This window comes from Aphelocoma coerulescens, chromosome 2, assembly GCF_041296385.1.
Source record: "Aphelocoma coerulescens isolate FSJ_1873_10779 chromosome 2, UR_Acoe_1.0, whole genome shotgun sequence".
NCBI lineage: Eukaryota > Metazoa > Chordata > Aves > Passeriformes > Corvidae > Aphelocoma > Aphelocoma coerulescens.
In genome coordinates, this window is record NC_091015.1 from 74,609,455 (window position 1) to 74,624,900 (window position 15,446).

The window sequence follows — 15,446 nt, forward strand, 5'->3', positions numbered from 1 at the left end:
GAGGGATGTTATTAACACAAACCCTGTGTCTCATGTCGTGGTTACCGTCTGTACCCCTCCCTGCATTTCTCTGTGGAAGCTGAACTCAGTACCTTTATTTTACAGTTGGGTGAGCTGAGGTGCCTGGAGAGGAGGTGGCCTCTCCAGGGGCACCTGCTTGGCAGTGGCTGCATCTGGACAGAATCCAGGTCCCTGCATCCTAACCAAGCTCTCTTCCTGTTGTTGGTTGTTGCTGTTTTCTTGCTGAAGGCTTCATGCCTTCTCCAGCCACATATCTGAACAGCAAAGGTCTATAGCTTGCATTTGGAATCCTCTTGTTCCTCTGAAGCTTTCTGACTGCAGTCAGAGGAGGTTGTGGGACTGAGGTAGATTCAAGTACAACAAATTTGTACAATAAATAGTGTGATTCCTTGACAAAGTACAGGAAGAGTACATGATGCTTGTTTCACTGGTGCTAAAAGGGAGTGTTTATGGTACCATAAAATTGACTGTGTTTGTTAGTCAAAACTTAATGTCTTACACAGCCTGGTTCCTACTTACTAGAAATGCTACTACTCTCCCCTTACCATACAGCTCCAGGGGCAATTGGTAGAAGCTCAATTGCACAATGGTACAATATAACACATAGTGAGCAGCTGGTAGGGTCGTGATCATCAACTCTCTTTCTTCCTCTCTGTTCTGCTTCATTCATGACAGCTCTATCTTTTGGGTTTGGGGGCAGTTGTTCCTTAAGTTTCCTTTCCCCCAGCCTCCCCTCTGTAAAATCAAGAAAAAAAGTTTGGAAAAATCTAAGGGGTAGCCGTTTGTGATTTTAAGCTATGATTTAGCTGTCTGCATTTGTAGGAAGGGGATTTAAGAGATGTGTTTGTTCCCTCAGCTTTTTTTGGGTCAGCATTACTGCTGCTATCTCCTTCACCTGTCAATGGATACCTACCTCGCTGCTCAGCCTCTTTGATACTCCTGTTCCCTCTCTCATCCAGGCCACACCATCATGGAGCCCAGGCTATGGCCTCTATTCTGCTTTATGAAGTATATAGTGCCAGAAGGGGTTGTGTGTTTATTTGGGTGAATCAGAGGTTCAGAGTTCTCATTGTGTCCTTTAAAGTGGAGAAATGTCTTTAATCAGAGTGGTGTGTCTCTTTGAGTACTTTAAAAAAAACCCCAAACCTAAAATAACAGAAGTATGAACGAACTTCAGGTGAGGTTTTTCTCTATTTATACAGTGCAGACACTGGTAGGCTTTTTTGGGGGCTGCTTTATTGGTTTCTTTTGTTTTAAATTTCTTTCAGATGCATATTTCGTAAATCAAACTGAGGCTTGAAGTGTGTCATATGGCCTGGGGTAGTTTCCTGGCAGAATTAAATAAGGTTCATTTTTGACTGTTGTATTCCTGCTTCTATGAGTTTAATACCACCTCAACCTCAATCCAAACTCCCCCAAATGAAAACAAAACACCCTAGAAAGTATTGCGTTGAAACAACAGAACAGTTAATTTCAATTAATGCTGCTAATCAGTAATGGACTAATATGCAGGACACAAAGTCACAAAATGTCTTTGGTTGCTTAATAGTGGTTTTGGATGGAGCTATAATGGGAGTGAGGAGCTTCTTTCAACCTGTGTTATTTAATCAGTTCTCTTTGGTGATCTGGTCTTTTGACAGGCTGACAAACACATCTTGTACTGTAATGTCATTCATGCTTGGCTTCCATAGTAATGATGTATATCTACATATAAAAGCACTCTTCTAGTCATTTATGAAGACTATACAAGCTATTTGCTAACAGTTTTTGGCATAATGGTACTGCTTCATGCATATGCTCTGTTATGTACTGCAATCAACCTAATGTCCAGTGGCTTGTCATCTGAAAAGCCCACGTACTGTTAATTACCATCATGGTGGCAGCACAGAGCATCGTGTGGCATAAACGCTGATGGTTTCATGCTGTGGCTTTTTTATTTAGAGACAGAAAACTGTTGTGGTTTTGCATTACCAAATTAGATCAAAATAGCCTTTATGACAGCTATCCTTAAAAAAGTAGACACAGAATTAATATCTCTTATCCCAGAGAAAAATATTGTGGTTTGTTTTGTTTTTAAATTATATCACTATTATGAAAACCCCATTCTTTAGTCTCTGAGACAACCAGAGCATGAAAATAGGCCTTATTTTTGAAGCATGTTGTCTGTTTAATATGTAATGTGATACCTTGTCATGCTGTGACAATGTGACAGATGGCATTTGCACTATAAAACTAAATTATCTTTTGTGCATAGCTGTACAACAGCTAAATACAGTAACTTGGTACAGTGTGCTGATTAATGAAGACTGCAGATGTTTTAGAGATACCGGTGTGGTTAAACTTAGCATCAAATGACTAATGGTTTTATTTAACACGCCTACCAAGATTTTGGTAGTGTTTCAGCACGTAGTCTAGTGCGTAAAGTGTGGTTTTGGTAGAAGACAAATTTAGGATTACAGACAATGCAATGTAGATTTGTATTGCATCGCAGCTGTTTGTCTGTTACTTACGAAAAATGGTGAAAATCGTTCCTTAATGATACTATGCAAATAAACTTGTATACAAAGCTGTAGCTCATAAGAAACTGTAACTCTCTGTAGTTCAAAATTATTTGGGTTGGAGATGACCTCTAAGGTAATCAAGTCAAACTGTCAACCCAGCACTGCCAACTCTACCACTAAACCATGTTCCAAAGTGCTACATATACACATCTTTTAAATACCTTTGGGGATGCTGACTCAACCACTTCCCTGGGCTGCCTGTTCCAGTGCCTGATCCCTCTTCTGTGAAGAAATTTTTCCAAATATCCAGTCTAAACTTCCCCTGGCACAACTTGAGGCTATTTCCTTTTGTCCTATTGCTTGTTACCTGGGAGAAGAGAGCAACCCTCACCTGGCTACACCCTCCTTTCAGGCAGCTGTACAGAGTTACAAGGTCCCTCCTGAGCCTCCTTTTCTCCAAGCTAAACACTCCCAGCTCCCTCAGCTGCTCCTCATCAGACTTGTGCTCCAGACCCTTTCCCAGCTCCATTGCTCTTCTCTGGACCTGCTCCAGCACCTCGGTGTCTTTCTTGTGGAGGGGCCCAGAGCTGAGCACAGCACTTGAGGTGTGGCCTCACCAGTGCTGAGTACAGGGGGACAGTCACTGCCCTGGTCCTGCTGGCCACACTGTTCCTGATCCAGGCCAGGATGCCATTGGCTTTTCGGTCACCTGGGCACACACTGGCTCTTGTTCAGCCAGATGTCAACCAGCAGCCCCAGGTTCTTTCCTGCTGGGCAGCTTTCCTGCCTTTCCAGATCCCTCTGTAGAGCCTTTCTACCCTCAGCAGATCAATGGTCCTGCCCAACTCGGTGTCATCTGTGAACTGACTGAGGGTGTCCTCAATCCCCTGGTCCAGGTCATTGATGAAGATGTTAAACAGGGCTGGCCCCAACACTGAGCCCTGGGGACCACCATGAGTGACCAGCTGCCAACTGGATGTAATGCCATTCACCACCACTCTCTGGGCCCAGCCATATAACCAGCTTTTAACCCAGCAAACACTGCACCCATCCAAGCCATGAGCAGCCAGTTTCTCAAGCAAAGTGTGTGGGAAAGTCTAGGTAGGCAATATCTGCAAGGTTGAAGAGAGGTGTAGGTGAGCCACCAGTTTATTGCTGGTTTTGATTTTTGTACAGAATGTGTGCGAAACATTCTGTACCTGTGTGAAACTGGTGGCCAAAGTAAATATTTAAAGAGCTGAAGATAGTAGTTTTTTCCCTTTATATTTTAGGCATAGAATTAATGGTGGTGGTCTTCCATGGTGTGGTTATGCTCAAGACTTTGTCCATGTTCAGGTGGTACTAAACTTCCAGACCATGGTGTGGGATGGTTAACCCTCAGACTTTATAACACTGAGGTTAAACCCTTTGCTTTCTGACTTGTGTTAGCTCTCCTAAATGAGATGGTGCAGAAAGAAAAAAGTCATTAATATTTTTAAACAAAGCTTTTCTGTACAACTCCCATGACTGCACAGCTGAAGTTTGGACAGGCATGTTACTCCATAAGGGAACAGAGCTCTAGCTCCATGGCTATATAACTACAGTCCCTGCTATTTATTACATGCTCTCATAAGGAGCATTGTCATCCTAGCACAGTGAGAATGCTGCCTTGGGTAAATCCCTTTTTTAACTTACTGTAACTTGTGTTTGTTTTGCTGCTTGCCCTGGAAACTGGACCTTTTCTACCAGCCCAGAGCAGTTCAGCTTGCAGGGACCAGGGAGGAATGCAGGGAAAGGACTGCCAGGGGGGAAACCAACCCAGAATCTCTTGGCAGTGGGAAGAAAGTGTCCCTGTGTAGTCAAAAAGCACTCAGGAGCAGATTTACATATTTCACATATTGTTGAGATCTGCAGGATGGCTCCCTTGGACTGTGGATCCTCTGATGTTATCTCATATAGAAAGCTGTGAATATGGTCATGTTGAAATTGTCTTTGTTTAGGTCATTTAATGGTTTTGATATCTTTGGCTTGTGTTTGTGGGGTGTTGACTGCTGATTTTCCTAACATAATGGCTTTGTGGGTTGCCTCTGACTGTGAGAACTGACTGGAAATACAATTGAATGTATTTTTTTTCCTAAGCTGCCTTCAGACTGGGAAACAGCAAGCTAAAATAGGTGTTGCTCTATTGTAAGAACATGGAAATGTTCATGCTGAGATGCCTTGTTGGCGTTAGAGTAAGTGATGTGGAAATAGTGTTTTGGAAACATTGTGAAAGTCTCTTCACCCAACCACTTAGTTAACTAACCACATGATGCTGAAATTTGCTCAGATGCTCCCCTTTGGTTTCCCGATTATTCAGTAACTTTAATAATGAAGAACATACCAGTAATTGCAATCTCATCTATTTTTAAAACCAACTAACTCCAAACCCTCCCTTACTTTTTTCCTGTCTTCTCTTATGTTGCTGCTTTCTGCTCCTCTCTTCCTCCTCAGTTTTCCTTCTATGTATTTAGAGTTAACATCATGTTTTATTATATGGTGCATTCCCAGGTACTGGGATTTTGTATCACATCTTCAGATGCTCCCAAGACCTGTCCTGCATGTGCCTGTCACTCATCTCTCCAGATGACTAGAGATGAGTTAGATCATGACTTGAGAAGAGTTGTAGATTGCTGCTAAAAGTGGGTGTGTTATCACCAAAACCAGTAAGGTCAGCAAATGTGTACCAATGTAAATTAAGCCCTGCCTGTACTGGTATTGTTAAGTCTTACTTGCTAGGCTCTTATGAGAAGCAATCCACTTGAGTCAGCACAATGCCCCTATAATAAGCTAATTTAAGCAGATTTAACTGTTCTTTACACACTCTGTTTTTGGTGAAAGGGACGTTCTGGTTGCTGCAGTAGGCTCAGCAAGGCCTCTGCTCAGCTACAAGCTACAGCAGAGCAGCAAAGGGGGCAGGGAGATGGAGTGGGAACAAGAGGGAGCACGCTGTGGGCAGGTTGTAAAGCCATAATATCCGTATTCTGTGTGGATCACCCTAGAGGGTATGGCTCAGCTCTCAGAGCAGAGCCCTTCCTTCATGTGAAAAAACAAACAGACTTGTAGCCACAGACAGATTTGAAAACATTCAGTGTGGAAGGCAAATAAATAGGAGGTGATAGAAGTCTGTTTAATAATGACTTGTATGCAGAAAGGGCTTTTGTACTTTCTCTCACTTGTAACAGTGGATGAAAAAGTGACGTTTGCTGCTTTTTCTCAGTACTGATAAATGGAAGCTCTTTTTCTTTTGGTCTTTTTAAGCAGCATGTATCTAAAACTGCGGTTTGGTATTGCAGCATTTGTGGAAGTTTAAAAACAAATTCAGCAAAATGGTGAAGTTGACATTTATGTGACTAAAATGCATTTTAGAGAGGATGTTAAGATCTCCATGGTTCAGTTTTAAGCTACCCTTTTTAATTATTAGGAATTAGTAATTGGCCTTTCTCTGAAAGTGTCTAGTCTTGATCAGTTAGAGCCAGAACAGTGTATTTAAAGGGTCATAGATGTCATTTGATACGCGAGTTCCTGTATTATGACTTAATTAAATAATTCATTATTACTGACTTAATTAAGGTAGTGTTTATTCAGTGACTTTGAACTGTTCAGTTCCTTTTAAACTTTGACAGCAAATATGCACTGCTTCTCTGTATATATAAATTATTTCATGTAAGTCATTTTAATAACTGAAATCCTACAGTGACTTATAATGCAAGTTGCTGTACTTTCAAACTTAATTTTAATGAGGTTTATTTTTTTTGAAAAATTTAATTTGACTTTTAAAACCAGCACTTTCTATTACAGGAATAAGGTCTTATTTTTATCAACTCTGATTTATTCTGCCTAGTTATTCAGGTCTGGTGGCTGGTCATGAGTCCAGCTGCCAGGGGAGAAGGGAGTGAGAGCTAGGGCTGAGATGAGCCTAGTGGGCAAGGGGCAGGCAGCCTCTGCCAGCTCTCCAGCAGCTGAGAATGTCATGGGCTTCGACAGGAGCCAGGGCTTGCTGGCATCGTGGTTTTAGAGGCTGAAGGGGGCACAGCCATGGAAAAGCAGTAGAGGGACTATTTGTCCCTTTGATTTGATTTGGCTCTGGAGGGCTTGCTGATTCCTTGACTGTTGCTGGGTGCTCTGAAGTAGCCACTCCTTGGAATGGTTCAGCTTTCCAGACTATACAAAAGAGTGTTTTCTTGCTCAGTTGCTTTTCTCTCTTTATATGTGTACACAACTGTACTACTCAGCTTTTAAGAAATACGAATGCCTGCTGCTTCCTGTAGTGTGGTTGGCCTTGGAGAGTCAAACTCACATGGGTTGATGCTCCTTAAGTGCACCAGCAGACCTGTATGTCCTGTCCACTGCACTGATACCAAGTCATTAATGGTGATGGGAGTGCCTGAGTATCACTTGGCAAAACTGTGGGGTCCCCATCCTGTACTGGGGCTTCCAGACCTTTCATAGCTCCCAACTTATGCACAGCAGAAAAGAATGTGGCTTATTGCAGTGAGAGATAACAGGAATGGCATTTGAAGGAAAAGGTATCTGGGGGCAAGCTGAATGCATTTGATATAAAAATGATCGAGTGGCAGTAAACTGTATAGCAGCCTGCTTCAGCATGTGCTTTCTCTCCAGCGCTTCAAAGGAGGCTTTGGATTGTGGCTGTCTGTGCCTTTCATCACTTCAGAGTGGATTTTGCAATTATGCTGGCCCTGAAAACCGGTAGAACATGACACCCATTCCCAGTATTTATCAGTATCTCTCATTTGTAGTTTTATGCCTCTCTTTCAGGGCACTTGTTTTAGTTGGTTCCGGCGGGCGATAGCTAACATCAGTTATCGGCAATATTACTGCGTCTTGGAATGGTGCTGGTTATGATGAGTAATGGTAGGCAAACCGATACTTTTTTCCTTGAGGAACACAAATCATACTTGTCTCCCAAGTGAGCTGATGGTTTGGCAGGGTGAAAGGATGAATAAAAATTGCCTTCCAAGTGCATGCAAGTTGACAGCCCGAAAGGTGATTTTCTTGACTCGTATACTTCAGGTTCCTGGGTTTTACATACGGCAAGTCTCCAGAACAAATATTGCTTTTGGAAAACCTAATCAAATTCTGCCATAAGAGTTAAGTTACTGAGTGTCAGGCCTCAAATGATATGCTTGATTTAGACTTCTCTGGAGTTCAAAACTTGTAAATTTTATCAGCAGTGGTTTCATGGAAAAATGCAAAGCAAAAGTTGAAACTTTTATAAGAATAAACTTAGGCACTAGGGCTTCTAGAGGTAGTGAGTTCAGCATAGAAATATAATCTATTCAGTGTTTTTTCAAAGTTTGCCTTCATTTCCTCGGGAATGCTTTGAAGGGATGCTGTCACCCCGCGTCATATGATTGTGTTGTTACACTACAAACACTTCTGTAGTATCATGTGCTGATACTGAAATTTGTTTTATTTGTTGGGTCACAGTTTGAGATCCCTTTAATGGAAAGGAAATATCAAAAGGAATTCAACAAAAGGGGAGAGAAAATGTAAACTGGGTCATTTTACTTCTCCCTGACAGTCTGGAGCTGGCTAGAAGAGACAATTTAATGCAAAAATTGGTGTGTAGTTTCAAATTTTGCTCTGTGGGCTGTGTATTAGGGAAAAAAATTGAGCTACCAGTTCACCGACTCTTCCCCAGAAAAAAAACAATCCATGTTTCTGCTTTGTAGGTGGAGTTTTTAAAACAGCATATGCAAAAACTGCAGCATGTGGCCATCACATAGCCCAAGTCAGCAGAAATTTGGTATAGTTCACAATGAATATGAGCAAACTTCAGCTGGTAAAATGAGAGTGAGAGATATGATGCAGGCTTTGGATTAGGCTGTTTAAAAATGGGCAGTCAGAGCAATTAGATTGGAATTGCTGAAGTTCAGAGCCTGCTGGCAGTCATAGTGCCCAAGCAACCAGTGAATAAATGTCCTTGTGAGGAAGGAGCATTTGGCTTCAACTGTGGCCAAGCTTCCAGTGCTTAGAGACAGCAGCTCACTGGAGGAGGTGTCTTTGCTCTTGCTCTGGTTATGCTTCGATGTCTCTTTGGAGCTGAGCTTGGCTGAATGCTTGGTTATGCAATGAGTAAGTGCATTGGTGGTGCTGGATGGTGATTTTCCTGAAAACAGATGTCTGAAATGGTCTGGCACTCATGTAGTGCTGGTGGAAATTCTTGAACTGCAGTTCTTAGTAAATGTTTTCAGTTTAGTACTCTGACCAGCCTCACTGCCTGGCTCATCTTGGAAGGGATAGCTCCCACCCCCTTCCCCACCACATTTTCTTTTCTAAGGTGCAGTTTTTGAAAGAGAGACTGAAATGGCTAAAGGAGTGAGAGAAGTCTTATCAACATTTCTCTGAGGAAGTACAGTAGTGAAACAAAGCTTTGTTATGCCATTTGTAAAACTATTTGGGTGGAGAGATGAGAAAGCATTCTCCTGGATGAAATTGCAGCTCCTCCGGTAATAAGCTCTTATAACATGGAGTAAAGAGTGAGCTAATAAAATTGTTTCCTCCCTCTCATCCCAGAGCCTGCTGAAGAATGTGTTACTATTTTAATTCTTCCTTAAGTATGAGTGGTTTCATTGCCTATCTGTTGTTGTTTGTAAGAGTCATACTATGTTGTAGTTACTTGGTGGTGTAGAATACACAAAGTTTGTTAAAAGTTATGCTTGCAAAGGTCCAATGCTCTCTTCTGTCTGTGTGACTGTGGGACTCTGCTTGCTGTATGATTTCTCCAGGAGAGAAAAGGCACAAAAGGGAAGGCAGCTGTGCCCTGTGTACCTTTGCTGCCCCATGTACCTTTTCTGGCAGTCTGGAGTTTCTGTAGATGAGTGACTCTTGGCCAGAAGAATCAAAGTCAGGAAATGGACATTTGATATTCACTTCTTTGGGATTTAGGATTTTTTTCAAAGGATCATAAATTGCAGTAGTTGGAAGCACCAGAATGAAGAGCAAGATGATGTCAAATTGGACCAAATGGCAGCTTAATTTTATATGAATCCACAGATAAATGCAAAAGACTCTCATCTATGCCAGTCACAGGAATTCTGTAAAACAAGGATGAATTTGACTAAGATGTGTCCCTTTTTCAAAAGTGACAGGATTATAAACACTATTGCAAACACTCATATTGTAGTTATTTGAGATTGGGGTCTTAGAGTTAACCAAATGAGAAGCAGGCAGGCTGGCAGATTTTTATTGAAGTACCTCTATACAAAATCAGTGTTGTCAGTCTATCTCTTTGCAAGACAGTTGCTTTGGACATCAGCTGTCTATTGTAAGTGTCACTTGTGAATTTTTATAAAATCACTGGTAATGCAGGTTTTGAATATTGTGTACTCTTTTGTCATGTTTGCAGGACTTCTCACTAATGGCCAATCTAAAGGATTAGGACCAGGATCAGAACAGCTGGAGAATGAGAAGGACGATGCATCGCAAGTGTCCTCAACAAGCAACGATGTTAGTTCTTCAGATTTTGAAGAAGGGCCCTCAAGGAAAAGGTCAGTAGTGCATTACGATTAAAGTAGAGCCTTTCTACTTTGTCTCTTAGAGTGTTGCATTATGTTATCAGTAGGTTGTGGTTGCACCTACTGCCTGCCATAAACAGACGTTGCAGCATGGATTCCTTCTATGAAGAGCAAAGATATAGCAAGCTTTGCTTCACCCATTGGTATAGATGGTTCTCATTGCTGTTTTGGAAAGCATGGAAAAACAGTTGTTATTTTACGGTAGGTGAATGCTAATTTAAATGCCTTAAGACTCTCTCCTCTCCTGGCGTTTGCCTCTCAGGTCATGTCAATATGTATGTGTGTGCAATTTCAAGGAAAGCATCACTAAAGTAGTTACTGTTACTGTTGGTATTTCTAATTTTCAGTGAATGAAAGCATGTAAGGTTAAAAAGATAGGAAAGGACAAAACAGCTGCTTCTGAGAAGAGGAACTGCATAGTAAGGGAGTGTGGTGGGTATTGGTTGCAAAGGACTAGTTTGAGATACCTCTGCAGCAAGCTGCCTCCTCTTTCCTAGAAGTCACTGAATGTGCAAAATGTGGGTTAAAATCATAGACCTCAAGCCAATCTATTATAGAAAATATGCTGAGAATGCAGGCAGCTGGGAGTTGTCCTCTCTGTGAAGTAAGAACAGAAACAGGCTGTCTAAAAAATGCCACTTAAAAGACAGAATCAGAAATGCTTCCTCAACCTTTTTTCCTCCACACTTCTTGCATCCTAGTTGGAAGCCAAAACAAACCATATAGTTATAATAATAATAACAACAACAACAGTTTTCTTTCAAACAAAAGAAGTATTCCTGTTTTCTGTATGACTTTATAATTCCACTGAGAAGCCTGATGGGGTGAAGAGACTGGTGCTTTCCTGGACACCCTCCTGTTCTTGTTCCACTGTTTCATATCCCTGGTCCCCACAATCTTTTCTGTGCACCCAAGCAACAAACTAAAACTCTAACTAATATGCCCACTTAGCTCATCAGGCATATCAGAGTAAAATTTGTGTTATCTTCCATACTGGTAGAAATTTTGCAAGGCTTATTGCATCCTACTGCTGGTCAGGGCAAAGATATTTGTGGGCTGATTTTGGTCTTTATGAGATACAACGGGGGATTGAAAATTATTTCTGCTGAGCTATTTAGGTGACATCTACTGTTGGTGTGATCCTGGGACACGGTGGTCATTATTTCACAGCCAACCTGTTGCTTGCACATTATCTTAAGGAATTTCTGCTCCCCTCAGTGCTTAGTTGGTCCCCTCATTCCTTAGCTGTGCTGGCATAATGGCTTGCAGGGTCACACCATGAGTAGCTTCAAAAAGCTGGTTAGGATTAAAAATAATAGCAAGAAGAAAATGAATTGAGGCCTTTTGCCAGGTTTCTTCATTGTTAGCCCGAGTGAGACTTTTATCTCTTGTTCAGAGTATGGTTGTAGGAGCAGCTGCCGGTGCAACCAGGGGGACATCCCCTTCCTCTCTTGGGACTGGCAAAAGGGGCAGGAGGGCTTGTCCCTTATGCTGTACCTGCTTCTGGTGCCCTGCACAGTCCAGCTTCAGAAATGAATGGGATTTCTACATCTCCAGTCTCCAGAAACTGCACTCAAGTACTCTGGGTGAAACATTCTTGGAAGAATATTTGGTAGGTTTGGGCTGAGGGAATTCAGACCCTTGAGAGGCAGCTAGGTGGTTCAGGCATAATAATAGGGAGCTCAGTGCTTTTGGTACTTTTCAGGTTAAAAGCAACAACAAAAAAACCCAGCCCCAACACAGACCCAAGATGAAAACTTTCTCTGGCTTTCATGGAAGGCAAGGCATCACTTCACAACTTCTTCAAGCATTGTGAGCTGTTGAGATAATATTACAGTTGTTACTTTAGTTTCTGTGAAGGGGACTGTTCTTGCTTTGTTGCCATTTACACCCAACACAGACTTTTACCTATTTCTTTTCTTCCCTGAGCTTCCTCTTTGCAGACAGATCTTTTCTGGGTTGCTTCTCTTAAACTGCACTCCAGTTTCTTTAGTAGTTTAAGACTCTGGTTTGACCTTTCAGTTCTTCAGTGTAATGGCAGGCTGGCACTTGTGGAGGCAATCTTTTCCCAGTTTCTTCTTCCCACCTCTTCCCAGCTGCTGTGTCTGGCAGCCTTCTGGCCCCCTGTCCATCAGTTCAGGGACTAATCTGGCAGCATTTCCTCCCCCTGCCTAGAGCAGGTCACCTTACATAAAGGGGATAGGGATTCATGCATGTGTGCAGCATGTGTGTGGTTTTAGTTTGCATTTATAGTTGATCCAAACTCCTCCACTTTCAGAGACAATTTGCACAAGAGCCTGGATGAACAGCAAGTGTAAATTCTTGTAGCAAACTGAGTGGAGGGTGAATTTGCTAGCAGTTAACATTGCCTTGTGGTCTCACTATCCCTGTTGGTGCCAACTATCCCTGGTGTAGCCTTCCCTTGGGTCAAAACTAGGTAGTGAATGCTCCCAGTGGGTTACTGGACTCAGCTGTAGATAGGTGGGTGCTGGCAGGCATCTGTGGGGGAGGTAAATCCCTACCAGCCTGGCTGTGGACCAGTGAAGAGATCACTGACAAGTATTCCTTATTTCACATATATATGCCAAGCAGAATAACACAACAGTAGAACCCCCAGCCAAGCACAGCTTAAGGTTTAGCACATCTATTTTAATTTTCCAGTTTCAACCCCTTTTCTAGTATCATAGCTTGATTGAAGAGCCATAAAGAGAGCATTGTGGTGGAAGGAGAGAGATGGCTGTTATGGTGAAGGTGTGCAGATTTAATCTAACACTGCAGATTTTGTTCAGAAACTCACTTAGATACTTGTTTGATGGAGCAGGATTTTTGAATGCACTAGCCTGACACTGTTAGGCTTCAAATGGTTCCAGCTAGTCAGAGTGTAGTCAGTAATTAACACCTTTGCTCTCTGGGGACTGGAGGAAGCTTCTTACACAACCAGGTCTGCATCTGATGCGAAAATTCCCATCTCTGTTTCTTTTTACATGTATTATTTTATATTGAAATAATATTCTGGAACAGTTCTTAAAGTCTGCAACCCGCCTTTTGTGGTGCTGCAGATTTCAGCTGCTGGTGGTGGTAAAGAGGAAAAGGAATACATGTACAGCTTTGCCCCTTTGCAGCCTCCAGATAAGTCCAAAACTGCAAGCCCTTCTTATAGAGTAAATGGAGTTTGGGGAGGATTGGCAGTGGCAGTAGTGGCAAGCTTAGTGCTTCAAAATACTTAGATTTATTTGAGTTTGCACTCAAAAGGATGGAAAACACTCGCTTTGATCTGAGCTGTGTGTATTACTAGTGGTCAGGTCTGAAGGGAAAGCAGCAGGATAATCCTAAGAAGTAAATACTTCTTTCAGCCAGTGAAGGTGAAAAGTGCCAGCATTATTCTAACATTTGGCAAAAGCCAAGCATTCAAGTGTTACACTGAATCTGCTGTGCAATGGATTGCTGTCTAGTTGCCATGTAAATGAGAGAAGTTGCTGGTTTGTTCAATGCTTTGGGGAGAGATGAACAAAACTTGGTATATGGGCTTGATAAACTATCAGATTGGGTGGTCTTCACCATGTAAAGATCATACATTTTTCAAAACCTATGAACAAAAGGTTATTGCTGAAGGAGAAGTGTAGCTTCCATGTAGCTGCATGTTTTTGTTGTGAATCTCCAGTTTCCAGCTATGATTCTCAGTTGAGAAAATCAATAGGTAACTGTCCAAAGGTGTTTGGTCTCTGTGCTGGATGCTCGTACATTTTTATGGGCAACTCTTAAGGACTGCCACCACTGGGAATTAATAACAGTGTGCAGAGACAGCTGTGTGTTTTCTAGCAACAAGTTGCCCACCTTACCCAGGAAGAGATATGCAGAGCAAACTTCATATGACAGTATGTTGATCTTTGGTGATAATCGGCTATTGCTTGCTTCCGGTTACTAATCAGGTGGCTACTCATTTACATGGCCCCCTTCCCAGAAATTCACACGGGGAATTGCCAAATGCACAAATGCATTTATCTTTTATTGTAAAGTTGTCTTAATAGAGGGCTGTGAGAAGTGGGAGGAGGCTGACTGATTTTGATCACTGTTAAGCTTTAAATTGGGGATTTTTTAAAGTTTAATGTTAAAATATTCTCTCTGTTAAGGGGAAAAAAGACATTGGTTTAGTTTAGGAAAAAATTACGATTGGAGAAATTTCCCCTCTTGCAGTAGCAAAAGAGGGGATGGACATTGCCCACTGGTACAAGGGTGTACAGAGCTCCTGGGAGAAGACTCTTTGTCCAGTTCTGCTGCAGGGAAGGTTGTTGGCTGTAGGAGAAAGGAACAACCCACTGGGGAGCAATAGCATTTTAAGCTGCCACGGCTAGATTGGCCAGAAATTGCTTATTAGGAACCTTCTGAGGCCTTTAATTAATACAGCAGATTTCTGCTAACGGTCTCAAGCATGTGACAGTCAGAAGTGTGATTGTGCACTACAGCAAGGCCAACCCATGGGATGTGCTCCTGCTCCTTGCCTTGTGCTGGCTCCCTGCTGCCTGCTCCTTTTTCCTGTTTGTCTTTTTAAAATTTTATTTTTAGATGCCAGTTTAACTCCCTGAACTGGCTCATTGTGGAGCAACATGAGGGCTAAGGTTTGTCAAATGAAAAGGTGTGAGTATGTGTCCAAGGAGGGGGAGACAAGCATGCTGATCTCCTCTGGCTGGTGGCTGCACAGCTGCTAGGCTGGCAGAGCTGTTTTTCACCCTCAGCGCAAAAAAAAGCCAGTCAAGGGTAGGCAAGCTTTTGCATATTAGGCAAGCTGCTAATTTAAGTGGTTTCTTTTAGTGATATATCCTTTTCAACTTGATTTGCAAAGGACTTTCTTGCAGTAGAGCTGTCAAAAGGTTGAGGGGACTTGGGGATGGGGATCTTTTTCCCCTCTTTTTTTTCTTTTTCTTTTTGTCAGATTGTTTTTATAGTTAATAATGAACAGTCTCTTTAGCACTAGACTTAGCACCTTTCATGCAAGATGTAAAACAAGGTCAATGCGGTTCCCACATTTGTAAGTTCGTGAGGGATTTCTGCTTGGTATTGTAGATGATGGAGAGAGCAGTGTATTATGACTTGGGTGTGAAAGCAGGAGACTGCTCCTAATATCAAAGTGTTTTTCCAGGACTTTTTTAATGAGTAGTCTTTCCACTAATTGGAACACTATGTAATATGTTTGTGTTCAGCTGTTGCCTGCTACAACACAATGAAAGCCCACTTATCAACCAGGTGCTTCTGTTATTTTTTTCTAATTTCAGTAGGCAGTGCAAATCTGCACTAGTTGTTTGCTTATGAAGAACTGCATTAATCCACAATAAAACCAAAATGGCAATAAGATTTATGTATAATAATT

At 42.0% G+C, this 15,446-nt stretch overlaps 1 protein-coding gene across 1 annotated transcript in view; it reads left to right on the forward strand.

Annotated features, from left to right (window-relative positions):
* JARID2 (jumonji and AT-rich interaction domain containing 2) overlaps window positions 1-15,446 on the forward strand; it is a 211,910-nt gene that overhangs the window by 110,995 nt on the left and 85,469 nt on the right. Inside the window, exon 3 of the mRNA XM_069008035.1 lies at window positions 9,913-10,054. Coding sequence (XP_068864136.1) covers window positions 9,913-10,054 — 142 coding nt within the window. The remainder of the gene's footprint in view (window positions 1-9,912; window positions 10,055-15,446) is intronic.